This window comes from Mauremys reevesii, linkage group 21 (genome assembly GCF_016161935.1).
Source record: "Mauremys reevesii isolate NIE-2019 linkage group 21, ASM1616193v1, whole genome shotgun sequence".
NCBI lineage: Eukaryota > Metazoa > Chordata > Testudines > Geoemydidae > Mauremys > Mauremys reevesii.
This window is the reverse complement of record NC_052643.1, coordinates 21,925,604-21,948,214: the sequence shown is the minus strand read 5'-3', so window position 1 is coordinate 21,948,214 and position 22,611 is coordinate 21,925,604. Positions and strand designations below refer to the sequence as shown.

Sequence of the window (22,611 nt, the reverse complement as noted above, 5' to 3'; positions counted from 1 at the left end):
AAGCAGATCTCAAATTCCCCCTCATTCTTCTCTTCTGCAGACTAAATCATCCCAGTTCCCTCAGCCTTTCCTCATAAGTCATGTGCTCCAGCTCCCTAATCATTTTTGTTGCCCTCTGCTGGACTCTTTCCAATTTTTCCACATCCTTCTTGTAGTGTGGAGCCCAAAACTGGATACTATACCCCAGATGAGGCTTCACCAATGCCAAATAGAGGGGAATGTTCACATCCCTTGATCTGCTGGCAATGCTCCTACTTATACAGCCCAAAATGCCGTTAGCCTTCTTGGCAACAAGGGCACACTGTTGACTCATATCCAGCTTCTTGTCCACTGTAACCCCTAGGTCCTTTTCTGCAGAACTGCTTCCTAGCCATTCGGTCCCTAGTCTGTAACAGTGAATGGGATTCTTCCGTCCTAACTGCAGGACTCTGCGCTTGTCCTTGTTGATTTCTTTTGGCCCAATCCTCCAATTTGTCTAGGTCCCGCTGTATCCTATCCCTACCCTCCAGCATGTCTACCACTCCTCCCAGTTTAGTGTCATCTGCAAACTTGCTGAGGGTCCAGTCCATGCCATCCTCCAGATCATTAATGAAGATACTGATCAAAACCAGCCCCAGGACCCTTGAGGCACTCTGCTTGATACCAGCTGCCAGCTAGACAGGGAGCCGTTGATCACTACCTGTTGAGCTTGATGATCTAGCCAGCTTTCTATCCGCCTTATAGTCCATTCATCCAGCCCATACTTCTTTAACTTGCTGGCAAGAATACTGTGGGAGACCATATCAAAAGCTTTGCTAAAGTCCAGAAATAGCACATCCACTGCTTTCCCCTCATCCACAGAGCCAGTTATCTCCTCATAGAAGGCAATTAGGTTAGTCAGGCATGACTTGCCCTTATGAATCCATGCTGACTGTACCTGATCACTTTCCTCTCCTCTGTTTCAAAATTGATTCCTTGAGGACCTGCTCCATGATTTTTCCAGGAACTGAAGTGAGGCTGACTGGCCTGTAGTTCCCCAGATCCTCCTCCTTTTCTTTTTTAAAGACGGGCACTACATTAGCCTTTTTCCAGTCATCCGGGACCTCCCCCGATCACCATGAGTTTTCAAAGATAATGGCCAATGGCTCTGCAATCACATCTGCCAACTCCTTTAGCACCCTCGCATGCAGTGCACCCAAGCTCCATGGACTTGTGCATGTCCATCTTTTCTAAATAGTCCTGAACCACTTCTTTCTCCACAGAGGGCTGGTCACCTCCTCACCATGCTTTGCTGCCCAGTGCAGCAGTCTGGGAGCTGACCTTGTTCGTGAAGACAGAGGCAAAAAAAGCATTGAGTACACTAGCTTTCTCCACATCCTCTGTCACTAGGTTCCCTCCCTCATTCAGTAAGGGGCCCACACTTTCCTTGACCTTCTTCTTGACCTTCTTCTAACATACTTGTAGAAACCCTTCTTGTTATTCTTAACATCCCTTGCTAGCTGCAACTCCAAGTGTGATTTGGCCTTCCTGATTTCTGCCCCTAGTTGGTTCCTCCAGCACTTGCACCAGGAAATTGTCCCCTACACTTTCCAAAAACTTCCTGGATTGTCTGTGCACCGCTGTATTGCTCTCCCAGCAGATATCGGGGTGATTGACGTCCCCCATGAGAACCAGGACCTGTGATCTAGTAACTTCTGTTAGTTGCCTGAAGAGCAACAAAGAATCCTGTGGCACCTTATAGACTAACAGACGTTCTTGCAGCAGCAGAAGCTGGGGTGAATACCTCACTTCTTCAGCAAGTCATCTGAAAGAATGACTTGCATCTTCTTCTCATCAGAAAAGAAGGTACACACACACTCATGCTCTCATGCTGCTGTTCTATAGTTAGTAAGGTCTTTTTTTGTTTTACAGATCCAGACTAACACGGCTACCCCTCTGATACTTGCCTGAAGAAAATCTTGTCCACCTCATCCCCCTGGTGTGGTGGTCTATAGCAGACTCCCACCACGACATCACCCTTGTTGCTAGGGTGACCAGATAGCAAGTGTGAAAAATCGGGACCGGGGGTGTGTGTGTAATAGGAGCCCATAAAAAAAAAAAAAAAGCCCCAAATATCGGGACTGTCCCTATAAAATCGGGACATCTGGTCACCTACTTGTTGCTCACACTTCTAAACTTAATCCAGAGACTCCCAGGTTTTTCTGCCATTTCATACCGGAGCTCTGAGCAGTCATACTGTTCTCTTACATACAATGCAACTTCCCTACCTTTTCTGCCCTGCCTGTCCTCCCTGAACTGTTTATAGTGAAAGGACAATAAAAAAAAATGGGCAGAGAGACTGGGATTTGGGCTGTCAGTCCCAGGCGGCTGGGGCTTCAGGCTGTCTGCCCTGTATGGCTGGGGCTGGGGCTCCGGGCTGTCAGCCATGCACGGTTGCGGCTGGGCTCGGGGCTGTCAGCCCTGCATGGCAGTGGGGTTGGGGCTCCAGGCTGTCAGCCCTGGATGGCAGTGGGGTTGGAGCTCCGGGCTGTCAAGCCCTGCACAGGGGCAGGCCTTTGGGCTGTCAGCCCTGCATGGTGGGTTTGGGGCTCCAGGCTTCAGCCCTGCGCACTGGGGCTCCGGCTTCAGCCCTTGGCAGGGGGAGGTGGGATAGGGGCCTACTCCTTAGTTTCTGCCCTTGGGCTCAACGTATGACGCTGGATAAAAATTGTTGGGTTTTTTTTACAATAGAGTACTTACTGTAGTCGGGATCCAGGGACCGGGTTTGTTATACTGAAAGGTTCATAATAAGGAAGGGTCTTATAGCGGGGATGTACTTATTAACCATAGTGTGTGTGGACACAAATTACCTTTAGAGCCAGCCACATCAATAACTGGTTCCAAACTTGTCTGAAAGTTAGTGAGGATGAGTCCGATCTAAACTAAAAATGTAAAAAAATCTAAAATGTAGCCAGACTAAAGCTTAATACATAACCTGGGCTTTAATGCCGTGACAGAGTATAATTGAGGTCATCTACACTAAAAATTGTAAACAGGCTGTAGCCAGGTCAAGAAACAACCGTGGTATATTTGGATCCCTTGTGTTTTGGGGTAGATGAATGTGTACAGTATGGGGTCTAGTGACAGCATCAATCACCTAATTTTTTCTTATACATAAAGCTTCCACTTTTTTTCCAAAGAGTTCCCATTTGGCCCATATTAGATTCTTTTGTAGTGTGGGGTAGCATTTCTCAGCCCCCTACTGATTCATGACCAGGTAAACTGTCTCACATTAATATATATTGAGTCTTGGATTAACTGGCAAATCAGTTTTCCACAAAAATACAGCTATTACTGCTCTTTTGGATCAGTTGTTTCATTGTCTTTCCAGAAGTGGAAGAAAAATGCCAGCAAACATTAAAATTATGTAACCAATTTGGAGTAACAGCAACTTCCCCTCAAAGACATCTTTTTCCTATTAAGTTGGTATTCAGTTATGCTGCATAGGGATAGAAAAGATAATGATCTGAAGACTTTTATAGCACAAGTGGTTAAAGCAGCCTTGCATGTTATGTCAGTCTTGTTCTTTTATGAAGGTGGATCCTTGTTACAGAAGCCAAATTCAATGATCTATTCTTGCATTATATATACATTCTACTATTGTAGGTCTGAGGCTAGAAATGTGGTATGGGTTAGGTGACCCAGCCCCACAGAATCCTTTTCACTGATGGTCCTTTTAATCTAAAGATACATGTACTCTAAAGATACTAACAGTGACATAGAGAACAGACACTGCATGCCCAGCTAACACAGATGTAAATAGCAGTGTAGACAGTGAGGCACAGCTTATGTATGTAGAGTAGAATAGAGTGCCCTACATGACTGTAGCCCCAGGATATATACCCTACATGGGCTAGTTACATGCCCAAGCAGTGCCTCCCACATCTACAGTGTTATTTTTAACAGTGCAGCATCCTGCTGCCTCCCTCCTTCCACAGCCTTTCCCCACAAAGTGAAAGGCTGAGGCAGGGGAGAAAGATTCTGGCATCAGGAAAAGGCTCTGGTAGCTCTCTGCTGACTTCCCCCTGCAAGAGCCTTTCCTCATCGCAGTAAAAGGCTCTGGCAGTGGAGAGCTTCTTGAGCCTTTCACTGCAGTATGTAGCTACACATATTGGGCTTGTACTCTACATGCCGCTATAAACATAGACATAACCCTTAAGGGTATGTCTACTCTGCACTTAAAAACCCATGGCTGGTCTGTGCCAGCTGATTTGGGCTCACAGGGCTGTTTAGTATTTGGGCTCAGGCTGGAACCCAGGCACTAGGGCAGGCCTGCACAATATGCGGCCCGCAGAGCCTCGCTGTGCGGCCCGCGGGGATTCTGAATCCCCCCACACAGCGCTCTACGGGCAGCCCAGAGCCCTTTGAATCCCAGCTGCGGCCGGGAATCAAAGGGCTCTGCGCTGCCCGCAGCGGCGGCGGGCAATCAAAGGGCTCTGGGTTGCCTGCAGCGGCGGGGAGCCCAGAGCCCTTTAAATCCCAGCCACGGCCGGAACCTCCTACCCCTTCTCCAACCCCTATCCCCCTTACCATGCCACTCAGACCAGCGTGTCTGGCTCCATGCAGCTCCAGACATGTTGCTGCCATGCTCCCCCGCAGAGCCCACAGCCCCCACCCCACCCCCACCCTCAGCACCTGCCTTCCAGATTTGAACACCTCAAAATTCAGGAGTGCTCAAGCTCAGTTTGGGCAGCTGTTACTTCATTTCTCCCAAATCAAATATACTGATCCACTGTAACTTGCTGTAGAAAAAGTAGGATAAAATTGAGCAAGAAATGCTTATTAGGACTGGAACTGCTATTTTCAACAGCCATTGCCTTTTTGTTTGTTTAAAAGGAAGACAGTGATATTGCATTGGCAAATTCCCCATAGAAAGAAAGAGTGGAACAAAAGAATAATAAAGGCACCTCAACTTTTCCTCATTTATGGAGGACAGTCTTATAATATGTATCCAGATATCCTCCAATCACACAAGCTGAAAATTGTTCCACTTTACTGCAGCTCTTTAACCATATGGGAACCAGTCCTGTCTGTGTTTTGTGCACATCCAAAATTCCTGCTGAATGACCCACCCTGGGAGCGAGTTACCAGTGACCCAGGGCTGTGGCGGCAGGAGGTGGGGGAGGCACTGGTGGGGGGGAGCCCGGGGCAGCAGCGGGGTGGGGGGAGGGCACTGGTGGGGAGGAAAGGTGGAAGCCCAGCACTGGGGCAGCAGGGGGTGTGGGTGGGGGGAGAGCCCAGGACTGGGGCAGCAGGGGGCTACAGGGGGGAGCCCAGGGCTGGGACGGGGAGCAGCCAATTTTTTTTTTGCTTGGGGCAGCAAAAAACCTAGAGCCGGCCCTGCCGGGTTCCCCCAGCCGCCGGAGCCCCAGGCCGTTTAATTTGCCCCTGAGGGCTCCCAGCCACCTCTTCAGCTGGGATCCCCTGGTTGATTTAAAATCAAAACCGCCCCACCCCCAACCTTCCTTTTTGGCCCACAGCTGTTTTGGTGGGGCGGTGCTGGGGAAGGAGGGTTTGTTTCCGCAGGGCTGGGCAGCCCTGGGGCGGGGTGTTTCTGCGGGGCCGGGAGGTTTCGGCCCTCAGCTGTTTTCTTTGGAGGAATGTGGCCCTCCCCGCTTTACGATTTGTGCAGGCCTGCACTAGGGGGACCCTGTGAGGTGAGAGGGTCCCAGAGTTTGCGCTTCATCCTGAGTCAGAATGTCTTCATTGCAATTAGCCCTGCAGCCTAAGCCCACAAGCCCAAGTCAGCTGGCACAGGCCAGCGTTTGGTATCTAATTGCAGTGTAAACATATCCCAAGGGCAAGAAGATTACTGAGAAGCTAGCTATTGAACTGTGTAAGCGACTTTTACAACCTTACTCTCACCATGTCCATGATATCACATTTCCTAGGCTTCTCTGTAAATGCCATACAACTCATTTTAGGTTCTTGTATACTGCCTTATACAGTGCAACTGGGTATCCCGGAGAGCAGATCAAGGCCCCAAGACTATTGAGCAGATTCATAAAGAAGCAAAAATTGAAGAGCAAGAAGAGCAGAGAAAGGTCCAGCAACTCATGACCAAAGAGAAGAGAAGACCAGGTAAAGAACCACACAAATTAGCTGTCATTTCACTGCGGGCATCCACTGCCCACTGTTCAAAATCATATAAAAAAGGCACAAATCTGTTAAGGAATTTCTGTCATGGACATGAATGAGATTGGAGCAGGAGGAAGATCTGAGGATACTTTCTCCAACATCCTTCTGCAATGTCAAGCACTATCCACCCTCCCAGAGAAGCTGGTTTCTCCTGCTAACATGATCACTGGTGAGATAGCTAACATGGTTGACAAAGAGGGTCTCATGGAAATCTGGTTCTGTTGCCTGCTCTGCATTGACTTCCTATGTGTGTTTTTTTGGGGGAAAATCCTTTAAGTCCTTAAATGCCTCAGATTTGTAAAATTGTAATTACACCATATGGGTGGTTGATGCTTAAATGTTACATTTATGTGAAGCACTGCACTTCTCTAGGGCTTCACAGGGATCTCAGAATATTATAATTACTATTTAGGAGTCACATTCTGCCTGTCTTACTCACATTGAGTAGCATCTTACTTCATAAATACTGTGATTTCAACAAATGGGAGTACTTTCACAGTAAGGTGCAATTCAGTGTGTGAAAGCGTGTGATAGCCTCACCTTAAATTGTTGTTAGGCATCAAAGTTAAACACCCATTGAGATGAATAGAGGCTGTTCATACCTTTCTGAGCTATTGTACCAAAATCAGCCGTGCTAAAAGCAGGTCTGGATCCTTTTGATTTCAGTAGCATCACACTTGGTTATCCCAGCACTGAGTTGTCTCATTGAAAGTGCTGAGACTGGGGGGGAATATCACAAAAGTTTGCCCTTCAAAATTGTGGTGTTTCTTTCTCAGGCCTGTTTATAATACAATAATTAATAATCAACGTGCCACAGTTCCTGAAGTAACTGTACCTCTGACCCCTTCAGTTGGCCTCCTTAAGAACACTCCACTTAGGTCTCATGCTTCTAACTATCACCTTGCTCAGGGCAGAGGTCTGTGACTCTCCCTCTAGACCAGAAATTTGGGCTGCAATTCCTCATGCAATTCCACTGTTATTATCCCAGCTGGTCTAAGTTTAGTTCAGCGTGGAATCATAGAATCATAGAATATCAGGGTTGGAAGGGACCTCCAGGAGGTCATCTAGTCCAACCCCCTGCTCAAAGCAGGACCAATTCCCAACTAAATCTGCACCTCTGCTTTCTTTCAGGCGATGACAGGCACTAACCAGTGGCCATTCAGCCTTCATAAAGAAAATAGTATTCAGAACAAAAGCATTACAGAGAAAACCTATCTTAAAAACAGTAAACAACTCACATGCAGGTCTTAGTTTACTAGGCAAATCCATTTTCTATATGAAAACCCTGATAGGAACAAAGTACTTCAAACCCTTCCCGCAGGTCTGCCCCTCTTGGTCACAGTGTCATGCTAATTCTTGGACTGAGTGAGAGTGACTCCCTCCCATATCAGAATGACCACTTTATCCAGCTCTCAGTTCTTTGTTTGGTAACCATCTTTAACCAGATCAAACTAGCATGTGCCATTTCTCCCAAGGGGTGAGCCACCTGCCTAGGAATTTTCATTAATTACCCCCAAATGATGTTAGTTCCTGCAGGAAACCCCTGCAACTCCCTCAAGGAGCCAGAATACAATCCATAGCTCAGAAAGATATACATAATGTTTATAAAGTTGATCCAATAGTCTTTGAATATCCCATGCCTCTATAATATCTAATCTAGGTTACATCTCCAAAATTCATGGTTAACATTCACACTGTAGAGTTGTGCTAGGCTCAAAGTAGGGCTGCAGCCACTTCTTTGACTTTCTCAGATCAAGTTTTAGAGGTGAGGACTGTACACATTGCCCTTGAATATGTTTGGACCATGAGCAACAGTTTTAAGGAGGTTTTGATTGACTTTGTTGTTTTTGTAGGTGTCCAGAGGGTAGATGAAGGTGGATGGAACACTGTTCAGGGGACAAAGAGTAGTCGTGTGCTTGATCCCATCAAATTCCTTAAAATTACCAAGGTAAGTATCAATGGACTGAGTCACTTAATGTTGACAAAGCTACTTGGATATTAGTTTGGGAAATTTTTGTTTGTTTAGATCTATAGAGGAGATGGTTTGGTGCTTATAGGTACAAAGAGGCGCAAGTGCAGAATCTTGCCTTACTCTTTTTTCTAGGTTGTTTTAATTCGTAAAATCTTTGGGGAGGCAGATCTGAGCTGATTGTAAATAAAACATTGCGCAAATGTTATTAGTTCTGAATGTTCAAAGATTATTTGAACTAAAGAAAGACAACATAAGTACACATTTTTTAAGATTCATAATGATCCTTTTTTGATCCAAAATTTTCTTGAGTTGAAAAGAGAATGTGAATTCAGGTACTGTCTTTGACATGGAATAATACATCAAGCAGCTATCCCACGAGGCCTCTCAAATGCCTTGGAAGGCCTGCCTGTGGTTATCATGGAGGCAGAACTCAGGAAGATTCTTGGAGTTCAGTTTCTAGCCTCTGTAGGCAGAGGTGCCCCACCATACTCTCAGTACATAGAGTCCACAGTATTCTCTCAGTTTTGCCTGAGGCCTGATAGCAGGCTCCTTCTAGACTACAGTTTTCTGAGAATTGGCGCTTGTATCTTTCTGTCTCTTGTCCAGACCCTTTTTTTCTGAACACCATCCTGTCCACTTCTGGATCTTCCAGAGAGAGGCCCAGGATGTCACCTTGTACTTCTGTACTTTCATGATTCTCATTCTGTTTTTTGGACTCCCCTCCAGCAAATACACAGGGAAGAAGAGCAGGACCGGCTCTAGGCACTAGCGTTCCAAGCATCTGCTTGAGGCAGCTCTGGCCCCTTTTTTTCTTTTTTTTTTTGCTTCAGTGCCTACACTCCGCTTCCCCCCCCCCTTTTTTTTTCTTTTTTTCTTTTTTGCTTGGGGCGGCAAAAAACGTGGAGCCAGCCCTAAAGAAGAGGGAAGGGATAGCCTCTTCCTCAGAGGATGGCAGGTTTTCCATGTCATCTTCTCTTAGTTGGCAATGCTTTAAAGAGCTGCCTGGGCAGGGAAGATTTAAGCACCAAGAATCTTGGTGCAGGAAGTGTAGGAGAGGTCTGAGCCCTGGTATCTGGTTTCCATTGCCAAGGAAACTGGCCACAGCTCCCCCTACTGCCACTTCTTCTCCAGTGTTCCACCACCTTCTCTCTCCTCAACTGAACTACTCTTTGTGGAGGGGAGGGTTGCTTTCCCTCTGCTTGCTGCTTATCATAGGTGGCAGCACCAAGAGCTTTGAAGATCTGTGGTTTGAAATGAGCAATGAACACTCACTTTTTATTTGTAGATTTCTGGGTGCAATCAGGAGACTCATATCGGCCTTTCAGCTTCCTATAAACTGTTATAAATTTTAATCTGATCCTGCAAATCTTGCCCCAACCATCATCTGAGCCTCTGATGAACGGCTTTTTGTTATTCTTACCAGCAAAGTGGGATTTCTTGTGACAGTAATCTCAGACACAGGGTCAGTGTATTGTCCTTTCCTAGAGCCCTGTCCTTTGCTAGAGTTCTTTCCAGACAAAATGGTCCTGAGAACAGCTTTGGAATTTCTATCCAAAGAAAGAGAACTTGGTTCTTCACATTATTAGGATGATTTCTTAATTTATTTTTGCCCTAATCAGTGCCACCCTGTTGACTTTTCCTTTAGTGCCTGAATGTTAAGAGGCCCAGGACAGAATACAATCTTTCTGCAGATCTTTATGGAGATTGTACAGCAGGCCTCCAAAGCCCTGTCTAGTGAGGTGGACTTATTCTGCTAATGTTCAAGCTTACAACGCAGATGAGAGAACCTCTTCTACTGTGGTTAGTGTACATACCTGTATTTCCATGGCAGCTTCATGGGCAGAAAGAAACAGAGGCTGTTCCAAGGAACTCTGCAGTGTTGCAACCTGGTAGTCAATAAATTTGTTTGCTGATCATTACAAAACAGATTTCCTGTTCTTGTCAGACACTGCTTTTTCCTACCAGATCCTACAAACCTTTTCTTTTCATGCCTTTCTCTATTCTGATCCTTGCTGCTTGCAAATTCCCAGCAGTGCCAGGATTGGCAGATTTCATAGTGGCAGATTTCATTTTCACACAAAATGGTCGTCTCTCACACGCTTAATGCATCAATCCAGTATTCCCTCCTTAAAACTACTGTTAAGATCTTTTGATCTTATTGATAGGAAGCTCACAGATGTTTTACACTTACTCTTTTTGTGAGGGTTGCTTTCCCTTGGATGTTTTACACTTATACTTTGGAAGCATCTGTTTGGGGTGTGCTTAGACACTCCCTGCCTTTTAGAGGCTGAGGATTGATCTCCAAGAATCTACTAGAAATGTGCCTCTGTGCTAATAAGGGGTCTTACGAGCTGTACCAGAATTAGTAAGTGGAGTTATATGAAACTATCCATTTACAGGTAAGGAGCAAAATTTTCCTATTTGTGAGTACTTGATCCTCTGTGTTGATGTGTATTGCAGTCCACAATAGATGAGAAGATTCAGCTTGTGCCTAAAGCCCAGTTGGGCAGCTGGGGGAAGGGCAGCAGTGGTGGAGCAAAGGCCAGTGAGATTGGTAAGTTTGACCTCAGTTTATATGCTGTCCTTGATGTTGATCCTTGTAGTTGTAGTTTAGCTCCTTGTTGATCCATCACTGTAGTAATTTTGAACAAACCACCTAATGTGAAGTAAGAGGTATATATGCTGTGACCATCTAAAATTAATGAATTCAGAGCTCAGGCCTAGATAAAGTTTGTGTAGTGAATGATCAAGAATACATCCCGTAAAGCAGAATGTGACATAACAGTTCTTCGAGTGATTGCTCATGTGTATTCCACAGTAGGTGTGTGTGCTTGCCATGTGCACCGGTGCCGGAAGTTTTTCCCCTGGCAGTACCTGTAGGGGGAGAGCACCCCCCGCGACCTCTGGAGTGGTGCCTGCCTGGCGCAGTATAAGGGGAGCTGCGCGCTCCCCCCACCCTCAGTTCCTTCTTGCTGCCAGTGACGGTGTGTCGGAACTACTTAGCTCCATCCTTGCTGCAGCTTGTCCTCAGAACTGTTCGTTCAGTAGTACCTGTAGTCAGTTTAGTTTTCAGTAAAGTTTAGTTAGTTAGTGGGCCCAGGCCGGAGCATGCCCCGTGCTCCAGGATGTAAGTCGTGCAGCTCCTGTAGGCATTCTGCACCAAGGAGTGACCCGCACACAGACTGTCTGCGCTGCTCGGGAGAAACCCATATCAGCTAAAGGTGCAAGATCTGCAAGTTGTTCAAGCTCCAGACGAAAAAAGAAAGAAACATCCTGATGGAGTTGGCGTTGGCCCCAACCCCGGCACACTGATCCGGTACCTGGCACCGTGGCGTCGGTATGCGGAGACCCTCTGGTACCTTCGACTAGTTGGCATTGCTCCCCTTCCACGGAGCATGTCAAGAGGACCAGAAAGACTCCCTCTTCGCAACAGCACCGAGGGAAATCTAGGACAGAGGCTAGGCCCATGTTGGGTAGTCCTCGGTCCCCATCAGGCCTTATGCCTCTGACTCACGCGGAGTGGAGTAGCCCATCTCCTTCAGAACAGGCCTCTCTGGATGTCTGGATGTCATCTACACCCAAAGCCCTCCAGGCAGCTAAGGATGTCATGTCTATGCTGGTGGTGGGAGCGCCGCTGAAGTCGGCCACATGCTCCGGAGGCAAGCCACTGCTGGGATCGCCGCAGTCGCCACCAGCCCGATACCGGTCTCAGTCGAGGGAACGTTCCCGACACCGCTCACCACCCAATGACCGTTCAGGGCTCAGTCTACGTGGATCGCCCTTGATTCTGGCTAGACTGTCTGGATGGGTGCCATCCGATCGGGACTCCCGGCACCGCTCGTCTTCATGGAGCGAGCAGAGACCGGGACTGTGGCGGACGTCGCCGACGGTCCTCATCTCAAAGGCAGTACCGCAGTTGGTCGTGGCATGACTGTCGACACCGTTCCTACTCGTAATCCCGCTCAAAGTCTCCATCAAGGCACCATAGCTCCTGGTGTCGATCGCTGGCTCCTCGCCGTTGTGGGTTCGCCCGTTGAGATCGCTCGTGGAGCAGCCACTACCGTCATTGCCGTTCTCCCGCCTTGAGGTCACGGTCCCATGGTCGACGTAGATCCTGGCACCGCCATCACTTCCGGTCCGGAGGCAGCAGCATGTCTTACGCCAGCCCGACCTCCACTCAGTCGCTCATCTACAGGCCAAGCGAGCCAGCCTGATCGACTGGCCCCGCCAGTGCCTCTGCAAGTGCAGTGGCACTGTGCATTGTGGCCGGCCCAGTGGTACCAGTGGGCACTGTGGCCTCTGGTGCAGCTCCCAGTGGGGGCTTGCTTGGTGACCAGAGCACTGGAAGAACCATCAGCCTCCATCCCTAGACTGCCGAGGAAAGAGTCGACGGGACCCACTTCCTCGGTGCCATGCCTAGGGTCCAAACAGGTGGTGGATCCTCCGGTGCCAGTCAACACCAAAGCACCACACCAGCCTCCTCACCCCGTCCAGAGGAGCTCATTGCGGCCCCACCCCCCTCCGTCCTGCAAGAGGACTACCAGGCCCATCAGGACTTACTAAAAAGGGTGGCAGCGAGCCTCCATCTCCAGGCAGAGGAAATGGAGGAGCCCTCAGACTCCCTGTTCAATGTTCTGTCCCCCTTGGCACCGGGCAGGGTGGCCTTGCCGTTCCATGAAGGGGTGGCGAAAATTTCACGTGCCCTGTGGCAAACACCAGCCTTGTTGGCTCCCATCTCTAAGAAGGCGGCGCGCAAGTACTTTGTACCCACTAAGAGGCATGAGTATTTGTATACCCACCCAGTGCCCAACTCCTTGGCGGTCAAGTCGGTCAACCACAGTGAGCATGTTCCTGTTGGTGCTGCTGATGCTGATGCTGATGCCAGTTACACTATTTACTTTTGTTAAGAACATAAGAAAGGCCGTACCGGGTCAGACCAAAGGTCCATCTAGCCCAGTATCTGTCTACCGACAGTGGCCAATGCCAGGTGCCCCTGAGGGAGTGAACCTAACAGGCAATGATCAAGTGATCTCTCGCCTGCCATCCATCTCCATCCTCTGACGAACAGAGGCTAGGGACACCATTCTTACCCATCCTGGCTAATAGCCATTTATGGACTTAGCCACCATGAATTTATCCAGTCCCCTTTTAAACATTGTTATAGTCCAGCCTTCACAACCTCCTCAGGTAAGGAGTTCCACAAGTTGACTGTGCTCTGCGTGAAGAAGAACTTCCTTTTATTTGTTTTAAACCTGCTGCCTATTAATTTCATTTGGTGACCCCTAGTTCTTGTATTATGGGAATAAGTAAATAACTTTTCCTTATCCACTTTCTCAACATCACTCATGATGAGCGACAGGGGCAGCCAGCCCCGACCCCAAAGAACAACGACTCTCGGAGGCTGGATGCTTTTGGAAGAAAAATTTATTCGTCGTCAAGCTTCCAGTTGAGAGTAGCAAGCCATCAGGCTCTCCTGGGTGGCTACAAGTTTAATCTCTGGGGATCCCTCCCCAACTTCGAGGACTCCCTTCGGGAGCACGATAGAAAGGCGTTTAAGGCGCTCGTGGACGAAGGGGCAGTGGCTGCAAGTGCATCCTTGCAGGCCACTTCGGCTGCAGCAGACACGGCCGCATGGTACATTGTCTTGGCGGTGTTCATGAGACGGGCGTCCTGGCTTCTGCTCTCTGGGCTATCCAGCAAAGCACAGTCGTCGATGCAGGATCTCCCTTTTGATGGGAAGGCACTGTTTGCGGAGGAAACGGACACAAGGCGGCATGAAAGACTCCCTCACGACCCTCCAGACCCTGGACCTCTATGTTCCTGCTCCGACAAAACCCAAGTTCAAGCCACTGCAGGTTCCCATCCAGGCCGCCTTCCCAAAATACAAAGCCACCCATAAGAAGCAACAGGACTATAAAAAACGCCACAAAGACAATACTGGCTTGCCCCCCAGCCTGGGTCCTCTAAGGGCAAGCAGGCAGGTAAAAGGTGGTTTTGACGGGACGCTCAGGGGTACCCCACCAGTTTTCAGCAGGGATCCCCCAATCAAGCTCCCTTTCTCCAATCAGTTGTGTGCATTCCTCCCGGAATGGTCGCGGCTCACCTCAGACCATTGGGTCCTCAACACCATCTCCCGAGGTTACACCCTCCAATTTATCTCCTACCTGCCCAACCACTCACCGCCCCCGTCCCTCCTGGGGGACCCATCACACGAGGCTCTGCTCGAGCAGGAGGTCAGGAGGCTCCTGGAACTAGGAACGATAGAGGTGGTGTCCATGGAGTTCCTGGGCAAGCGGTATTACTCCTTATCCCAAAGGTCAAAGGGGGGGCTCAGATCCATACTGGACCTGCGCGGTCTGAATCAGTACTTGGTAAAACTCAAGTTTTGCATGGTTTCCCTGGCCTCTATCATCCCCTCCCTGGATCCTGGGGATTGGTACGCGGCCCTTGATCTACAGGACACATAGTTCCACATCCACATAGTCAACGGGCACAGGTGCTTCCTCCGTTTTGTGGTGGGACAGAATCACTACCAATTCACGGTCCTCCCATTTGGTCTGTCCACTGCCCCCAGGGTCTTTACAAAATGCATGTTGTGGTAGCGGCCTACCTCAGGCACTGGGGGGGGGGTCCAGATATTCTCCTATCTGGACAACTGGCTAGTCAGGGGTGCCTCCCGGTCGCAGGTGAGGATCATGTGGCACTCCTCCTGTCCACGTGCACCACCCTGGGCCTGTTGGTAAACAACACCAACTCCACATTAGTCCCAGTCCAGCGCATAGAGTTGATCGGAGTACTCCTGGATGCAAGGTTGGCCAGGGCCTCTCTCCCCCCAGACAGGTTCAAGACACTGAAAGGGCTCATTGACTCGATCATAAGGTTCTTGAGGACGACAGCCAGGTCCTGCCTACAGCTGCTAGGTCACATGTTGGCGTGCATGTATGTGGTCCGCCATGCCAGGCTCAGGATGAGGCCTTTCCAGCTCTGGCTGGCCTCACAATTCTCCCAAGCCACAGACAGGTTGGACAAGGTCCTCATCGTGCGGAACTCAGTGACCGCTTCCCTACAGTGGTGGTCCACACCGAGCAACATGCTCCAAGGGGTCCCATTCAGGGACAGGGGCCCGTCCGTGGAGCTGGTGTCCAATGCATCGGACCTGGGCTGGGGAGCCCATGTGGGAAATTTTCAGACCCAAGGCCTGTGGTCTCCGCAAGACCTGACCCTTCACATAAACATCAAGGAACTCAGGGCGGTGCGGCTGGCGTGTACAGCCTTCCGCTTGCACCTGAAGGGCAAGGCAGTCAGAGTTCTCACGGACAACACGGCCTCAATGTTCTATATCGACAGGCAAGGTGGGGCTCAATCTTCCGCCTTCTGCCACGAAGCCCTCAGTCTGTACTGGACTTCTGTATAGCCCACGACATCCACCTAAAAGCCTTTCATCTACCGAGCGCCCAGAACGTGAGGGCGGATCGCTTGAGCAGGGATTTTTCCTCTCAGCACGAGTGGTCCCTACACCCGGAAGTGGCCCTCCAGCTTTTTCGGGGGTGGGGAACTCCTCAGGTAGACCTATTTGTGACCCGACAGAACCGACGATGCCCCCTGTTCTGCTCTGGGGGGGCCTGGGGAGGGGCGCTATCTCTGATGCCTTTGTCCTGCCCTGGTCTGGCCAACTCCTATACGCCTTCCCCCCCATTCCTGCTTATCAGCAGGGACCTAGAGAAAATAAAGACGGACGAGGCCAGGGTCGTCCTCATTGCCCCAGCGTGGCCCAGGGAGCACTGGTACGGGACCCTCTGGGGCCTGGCAGTGGCTCCGCTGTGGCTGTTGCCGCTCCGCCCGGACCTACTCTCTTAGGACCAGGGCCATCTTCTCCACCCCAACCTGGCAGCTCTTCACCTCATGGCATGGCTGCTCAGTGGCTAGGTGGCGAGGAGAGGACATGCTCAGCTCCGGTCCAGCGCGTCCTCCTTGAGAGTAGGCGGCCCTCCACTCGCCGCTCCTACATGGCAAAGTGGTCTCGTTTTGCTAGGTGGGTGACGGACCAAGGTGTATCCCCAATGGCCGCCCCAATCCAACTTATCCTCAATTACCTCCTCTGCCTGAGGGCCCAGGGCCTGGCACCCTTGTCAGTCAGGATGCATCTGGCAGCCATATCGGCTTTCCATCCCCCAGTGCAAGGGCACATGATGTTCTCCCATGGTATGACTGGCTGGTTCCTTAAGGGTTTGGACTGGCTTTACCTGTATTCTAAGCCCCTGGTCCTGCAGCGGGACCTGAATCTGGTGCTGGCTCGGCTTACGGGGCCCCCGTTTGAGCTGCTGGCCACATGTTCCTGGTCTCACCTCTCATGGAAGGCGGCCTTCCTGGTTGCTATCACATCGGCTAGGCGGGTCTCAGAGCTCAGGGCCCTGACCTCCGAGCCGCCATATACTGTGTTTCATAAGGACAAGGTCCAACTCCACCCACACCCCGTGTTCCTCCTGAAGGTGGTCTCCGCCTACCACATGGATCAGGACATTTTTCTACCAGTCCTTTGCCCCAAACCTCACACGACTAATGAGGAACGCTGCTCGATGTGAGGCGGGCTCTGGCTTTTTACCTCGAGCGAACCAAGCCATTCAGAAAGTCCTCGCAGCTGTTTGTCGCCTGAGCTGAGTGTGCAAGAAGCCAGCCGATTTCCACTCAGCTGCTGTCCAACTAGATCACTTCGTGTATCCACTCCTGTTATGAGCTGGTGGGTGTTCCCCCCTGCCTAGTGTTAGGGCACACTCAACGCGGGCGCAAGCCTCGTCAACTGCCTTTGTGGCCCACATCCCTATTCAGGACGTTTGTAGGGCCGCCACGTGATCTTCGGTTCACACGTTCACCTCACACTATGTGATAGTCTCCCAAACCAGGGATGACGCCGGGTTCAGCAGGGCAGTACTCTGTCCCGAGAACTTGTGAACTCATACCCACCTCCAGCAGATTCAGCTTGGAATCACCTACTGTGGAATACACATGAGCAATCACTCGAAGAAGAAAAGACAGTTACCTGTTCCATAACTGGTGTTCTTCAAGATGTGTTGCTCATGTCTATTCCACATCCAGCCCTCCTTCCCTGCTGCCGGAGTTGTCTGGCAAGAAGGAACTGAGGGTGGGGGGAGCGCGCAGCTCCCCTTATACCGCACCAGGCAGGCGCCACTCCAGGAGTCACGGGGGGCGCTCCCCCCCTACGGGTACTGCTAGGGGAAAAACTTCCAGCACTGGTGGACGTCGTGCGCACACATACCTACTGTGGAATAGACATGAGCAACACATTTCGAAGAACACCAGTTACAGAAAAGGTAACTGTCTTTTGCATAATAGTAATACATAGTAAAGGCATCAGCTATTTGCAGGCTGGTTTTCCCACCCAACTTCTTTTTCATGAGAGGAGCCCCTTAGTACATAAGAAAATATAATGTCAGCTAGGCCATTTGATTCCTGGCACTGGTACCTGGACCTGTTAAGACTCTTCCTTTTCTGTTTGGAGACTTTCATTTGAATTGTTTTCAAGACTTTAAGAGAAAATCTTGTGGTTTTGCCTTTTTGTGGGGGCCATCAGCCTAAAAACTAATTAAAGTCTTCAGCAAGTTCAAAAACCTTAACAAATGAACAAATTCTTCAGGCCAATTATTAATTAGAAAAGAGTCTGCTTTATTGTTAGTGGTTGATTGATTTCTGCTGCACTGATCATATGTGCCAGTGTGTTTTATATAGTCATAAAACAAATAATAAAGAAATACAATTACACAACAGATTAGGAACAAATTCAGTTCCCAAAATGGATCTCTCTACTAGAGTTTTAAAACTTCCTGAAGAGTCTGGAGCACAAGTGATCTGGAGTAAAAATTTTCACTAAATTATAGCATGTGCAGCATGCTCTGTTGCAGCTAGACAGTTTGCAGGTAATCTGTTGTCACAGAAGCTGGGTGGCTCAACGTGACATGCTGTGGTCATTAAACCTGAGCTACAGCAATATACTGTCAGAGTCCTGGCCCTGGCAGTTTTCAGAGACTATGTATTGTGTATGTTGCTTGCGTTCTGCAGGGGCTCTTTTTGGAAGTTTGCTCTGAGATCAAAATTTCTGGTTTAAAACCAATATATTAAATTGCTTTAAAATACACAAGAGGACTTTGATTTTACTTTATAGGTGTTATCAAAATAATTACCATTAATTAAATAGGGGGAAGATGAAAAAATCATTTGTGGTATGTCTACACTGCAATGTAAGGCCAGGACTAGTAGAACTCAAGTTAGCGGACTGTGGGTTTATTAGTGTAGGCCCTGAAGCCCTGGGTTCTTTTATAAACCCAGATTAGGAATTGTTGAACCCTGGGTCTCAACCTGGGGCTCCAGCATCTATGCTGTATTGTGTGAACCCTAGTTCAACAACCCATATTTCAAACTTCCTAGCACCCTCCCAAAATGTGGTCACTCTAGTGTTTTGTTCATGGTGTAATGTGGGAAAACTTGACTGTCCACCAAACTTGACTGTCCAGAGGACAAAGACAGTTGGCCTAAGGGATTGTGGGATAATTTTGATGGACTCCCAGAGCACAAGTCCACTGGGGCTGTGTCTGCACTGCAGACCAATAGGGCTTGAACCCTGGGTCCTGGCTTGACTCAGGCTTGGACCCTCCACCCCTGGGACCCTGAGTCTGAGCCCTGGATTAGTGCAATTTGTGTGTGGATGGAAAGTGGTTAGGCTTGAGCCTGAATTCAAACTCTGAGCTTACATTGCAGTGTAGATGTACCCTTGGTCACATTACATAGCTCCCTTAAAATGAGCTGCTCATCGTATTTTCAGATTCTTCCAACTTTTTTAATGCAGAGCCCGTGAATATGAAGGGTCAGAACAGTAAGGGGAAATGTGGGGGATGTTGGAGCAGTGCACAGGGAGAGGGGTTGGGAGGATGTAGGAGGGAAGCTATGCACCTTTGCCAACCTTTTCCCCTTAGGGTTGTGCTCTGGCACAGCTATCAAGCGGCCAACACTCTCCTATAAAACAACTTATTAGAGTAAGGGATCATTCAAATGCTGTATTTTTGAAAACCCAGTTTTATGACTAGGACTTGAACAAAGAACTGGGTTTCTAAATAAGTAGTCAGCGAATAAAGGGATTGTCCTCAAAGGGGACCATTGTTCTCTGAGAGATTAGAAGAATTTACAGAGAGAACCTTAAGGAAGGAAAGTTAGGCACATTCCCTTCCCAGGACATAACTGGAGGAAGGGAAGTAGAACCATCTGTGCCTTCCTCCCATCTCCCACAATTCAATCCTGTGGCCATTCCACCAGGCTGCTCTTCCTTGCACTGCTCCCTGATCAGGGAAAGGAAACCAGAACTCTACTCCGTCCCCATGCTGCCTGCAGCAGTGCGGATTGGAATACCAGGCTCCCCCTTACCCTGATGCTGATGCTTCTAGGAAAATAGGGGAGGTCGGAACGGTGCAGGAGAGTGTGAGAGGAAAAAAGAGGATCAGAGCTGTGCAGTAGGAGATACAGAGTTGGGGCTCTGTCCCCCAAACCTCACCACATCCATACCCACTATTTTTGTCCCCTGTCAATACAAGCCCCTCAGTGCTGAGACCAGATTGGGAGCTGGGAATTAATATGTGCAGTGCATTGCACAGGTACACGGTGCTGAGATGGGGTAGAAAGCTGAGAAAGGGCTTCCTTGGAGTATGGCACAGGCCCACAGGCCAAGAACATTTTTTGGGGCCACTTTACACCTCTCTGAGCCTCCTTTCCTGCAAATGGATCTGTAGAACCCCATCCCATATACCCATACTTGGGGTGGGGACTTCATATCTACGCTCTCCTTCACCTTCTGACCTCCAGCTCGTACAGGTAGTCCTCAAAGCCCCATCACCTCTCCATGACCCCTCCAAGCTTACAAGTAGAGAGGCAAAAAGGGTGGACTGTGTGTGTGAGAGAGAGGGAATGTTGGAAGAGTTAGAGCAGGGGTGTAGGAGTCTTGAGTAGGTGGGGAAAGTATGAGCAGTGAGGGAGAATGTGTGGGGTGCTGGAGCAGTGCAGGGAAGAGTGGGGTAGGGCATCAGAGCTGTGCTGTGGGAGATATTGGGGTATTTTAGCTCTCTCCCCTAAAAATTCCCCATATCCATGCTCCCTCATGTCTGTCCCCTTCTTCAAGAAATGTCCCTGCTACTCCATGCTAGTTCTTGCACTGTTCCTGCATTAGCTCCTCCAACTGCAGGTCCCATACCAATGCCCTTCTCTACATATGGAGGTGGGCTGAGGTAGGAAAACTAGGCTGTGCTGGAGGAGCAGAGATGGGAGATGAGATGATGCAGAGGCAGTGAAGGGACTAGCATACATCCAGTGCATTCTGTGGCTGGGATAATCATTGCCAAGTAACCATGAGCAGTAGAGTGGGAGGGCTAGGGTAAATGGGGATGCAGAAAAATTCAGTGCCCAGAAACAGAGAGTTAAGGTTGCTCAGTGGTGCCTCTTGCCGTTCAAGAATGTAGAGCAGAGGTGGGCAAACTACGGCCTGCAGGACTGTTCTGCCCGGCTCCTGGCTCGGGAGGCTAGCCCCTGACCCCTCCCCTGCAGCCTCAGCTCACTGCACATGGGCACAATGCTCTGGTCAGTGGGGCTGCGAGCTCCTGGGGCAGTGCAGCTGCAGAGCCTGGCCTGACCCAGTGCTCTGTGCTGCACGGTGCGCAGCTGGGTCCAGCCGGGCGGCGTGGCTGCCTGTCCTGGTGCAGCTGCGCCGCCAGCCACCAGTGCTCCAGGCAGCATGGTAAGGGGACAGGGAATGGTGGAGGGTGGTTGGATAGAGGGCAGGGGAGTGGTCAGAGCCTGGGGGTGTGGATGGGGGTGGGAACAGTCATAGGGCGGGAACAGGGGTTGAATGGGGTGGGAGTTCTGGGGCAGTCAGGGAGAAGGGGTGGTTGGATGGGGCAGGGGTCCGGGGGACAGTCAGGAAGGAGAGGAGGTTTGGATGGGGTTCCGGGTGTAAGGGGACAGGGGGAAGGGGTGGTTGGATGGGGCAGGGGTCGCAGGGGGGCAGTCAGGAAGGAGATGGGGGGATTGGATGGGGCAGAGGGAGGCAGTTAGGGGCGGGGGGTCCTGGAGCGGTCATGGGATAGACAGCAAGGGGGGTGGATGGGGTAGCAGTGTCAGGGGGGAGAAATGGAGGGGTGGGTCAGATAGGGGGCAGAGGCCGGGCCACGCCTAGCTGTTTGGGGAGGCACAGCCTCCCCTAACCGGCCCTCCATACAATTTCTGAAACCCAATGCGGCCCTCAGGCCAAAAAGTTTGCCTGCGCCTGATGTAGAGAGTGGCAGAACTTAAATGTCTGAAAACCAGGAAATACAGGATTATGGTATGTGCCACTCCTGCGACACAGCTTTAACTCTCCTCTCTTTGACCAATGCCCCAACACACATACTAATATAACAACACACGTACTAATACTCTACCATGGCAGATGCTACAAAACATTCTGGGAATGCTGCAGATGAGCATTATAGGACAAAGTCTAACAACTTCCTTTGCTGAGGTAAAACTTGGGTTTAGGTTAGGCATAGCAAATAGGAGCTACGTACACTTAGTCTTATATTCAAACACTGAGCTTTCTGAGACATTGCTTTCATTTACCTCTCACTAAGCCCTGAGACCAAAGTCATGTATGCCACCAACTCCTCATTAGGAGCAGAACCGGCTCTACAGTTTTTGCCACCCCAAGCAGTGCACCGAATTGCTGCCACGGGCGGCGGGGGCAGTCCGTGTGCCCTTAGGGCGGCAGGCGCGTTTCTGCGGTGGCGGCAATTCGACGGCAGCTTCTATGTTTAGCTGAAGCCACCACGGACAGCTAAATATAGAAACTGCTGCCAAATTGCCGCCTCCGCGGAAGCACACATGCTGCCCTAAGGGCACACAGACTGTCCCCGCCGTCCGCGGCGGCAATTCGGTGCGCTGCTTGGGGGCAAAACAAAAGGGACTGCCGCTCTTTGAAGATTGCCGCCCCAAGCACCAGCTTGGAATGCTGGTGCCTGGAGCTGGCCCTGATTAGGAGATCCTAATCAGACAAGGTCAGCTCCCAGACAGCTGCACTCTGCAGCACGGTATGGGGAGGAGGTGACCAGCTCTCTTTGGAGAAAGAAGTAGTTCGGGGCTATTTAGGAAAGCTGGACGAGCACAAGTCCATGGGGCCAGATGCGCTCCATCCGAGGGTGCTAAAGGAGTTGGCCGATGAGATTGCAGAGCCATTGGCCATTATTTTTGAAAAATCATGGCGATCGGGGGAGGTCCCGGATGACTGGAAAAAGGCTAATGTAGTGCCCATCTTTAAAAAAGGGAAGAAGGAAGATCCAGGGAACTACAGGCCAGTCAGTCTCACCTCAGTCCCTGGAAAAATCATGGAACAGGTCCTCAAGGAATCAATTCTGAACCACTTAAAGGAGGGGAAAGTGATCAGGAACAGTCAGCAT

The 22,611-nt window shown here is 49.9% G+C and overlaps 1 protein-coding gene across 13 annotated transcripts in view; it reads left to right on the top strand.

Annotated features, from left to right (window-relative positions):
- Positions 1-22,611, top strand: part of EIF4G3 (eukaryotic translation initiation factor 4 gamma 3) — a 466,091-nt gene that overhangs the window by 388,484 nt on the left and 54,996 nt on the right. For all 13 annotated transcript variants that reach the window (XM_039509520.1, XM_039509526.1, XM_039509519.1 and 10 more), the window contains 3 exons: positions 5,967-6,099; positions 8,010-8,104; positions 10,589-10,682. In XM_039509520.1, the coding sequence (XP_039365454.1) occupies positions 5,967-6,099; positions 8,010-8,104; positions 10,589-10,682 (322 nt within the window). The remainder of the gene's footprint in view (positions 1-5,966; positions 6,100-8,009; positions 8,105-10,588; positions 10,683-22,611) is intronic.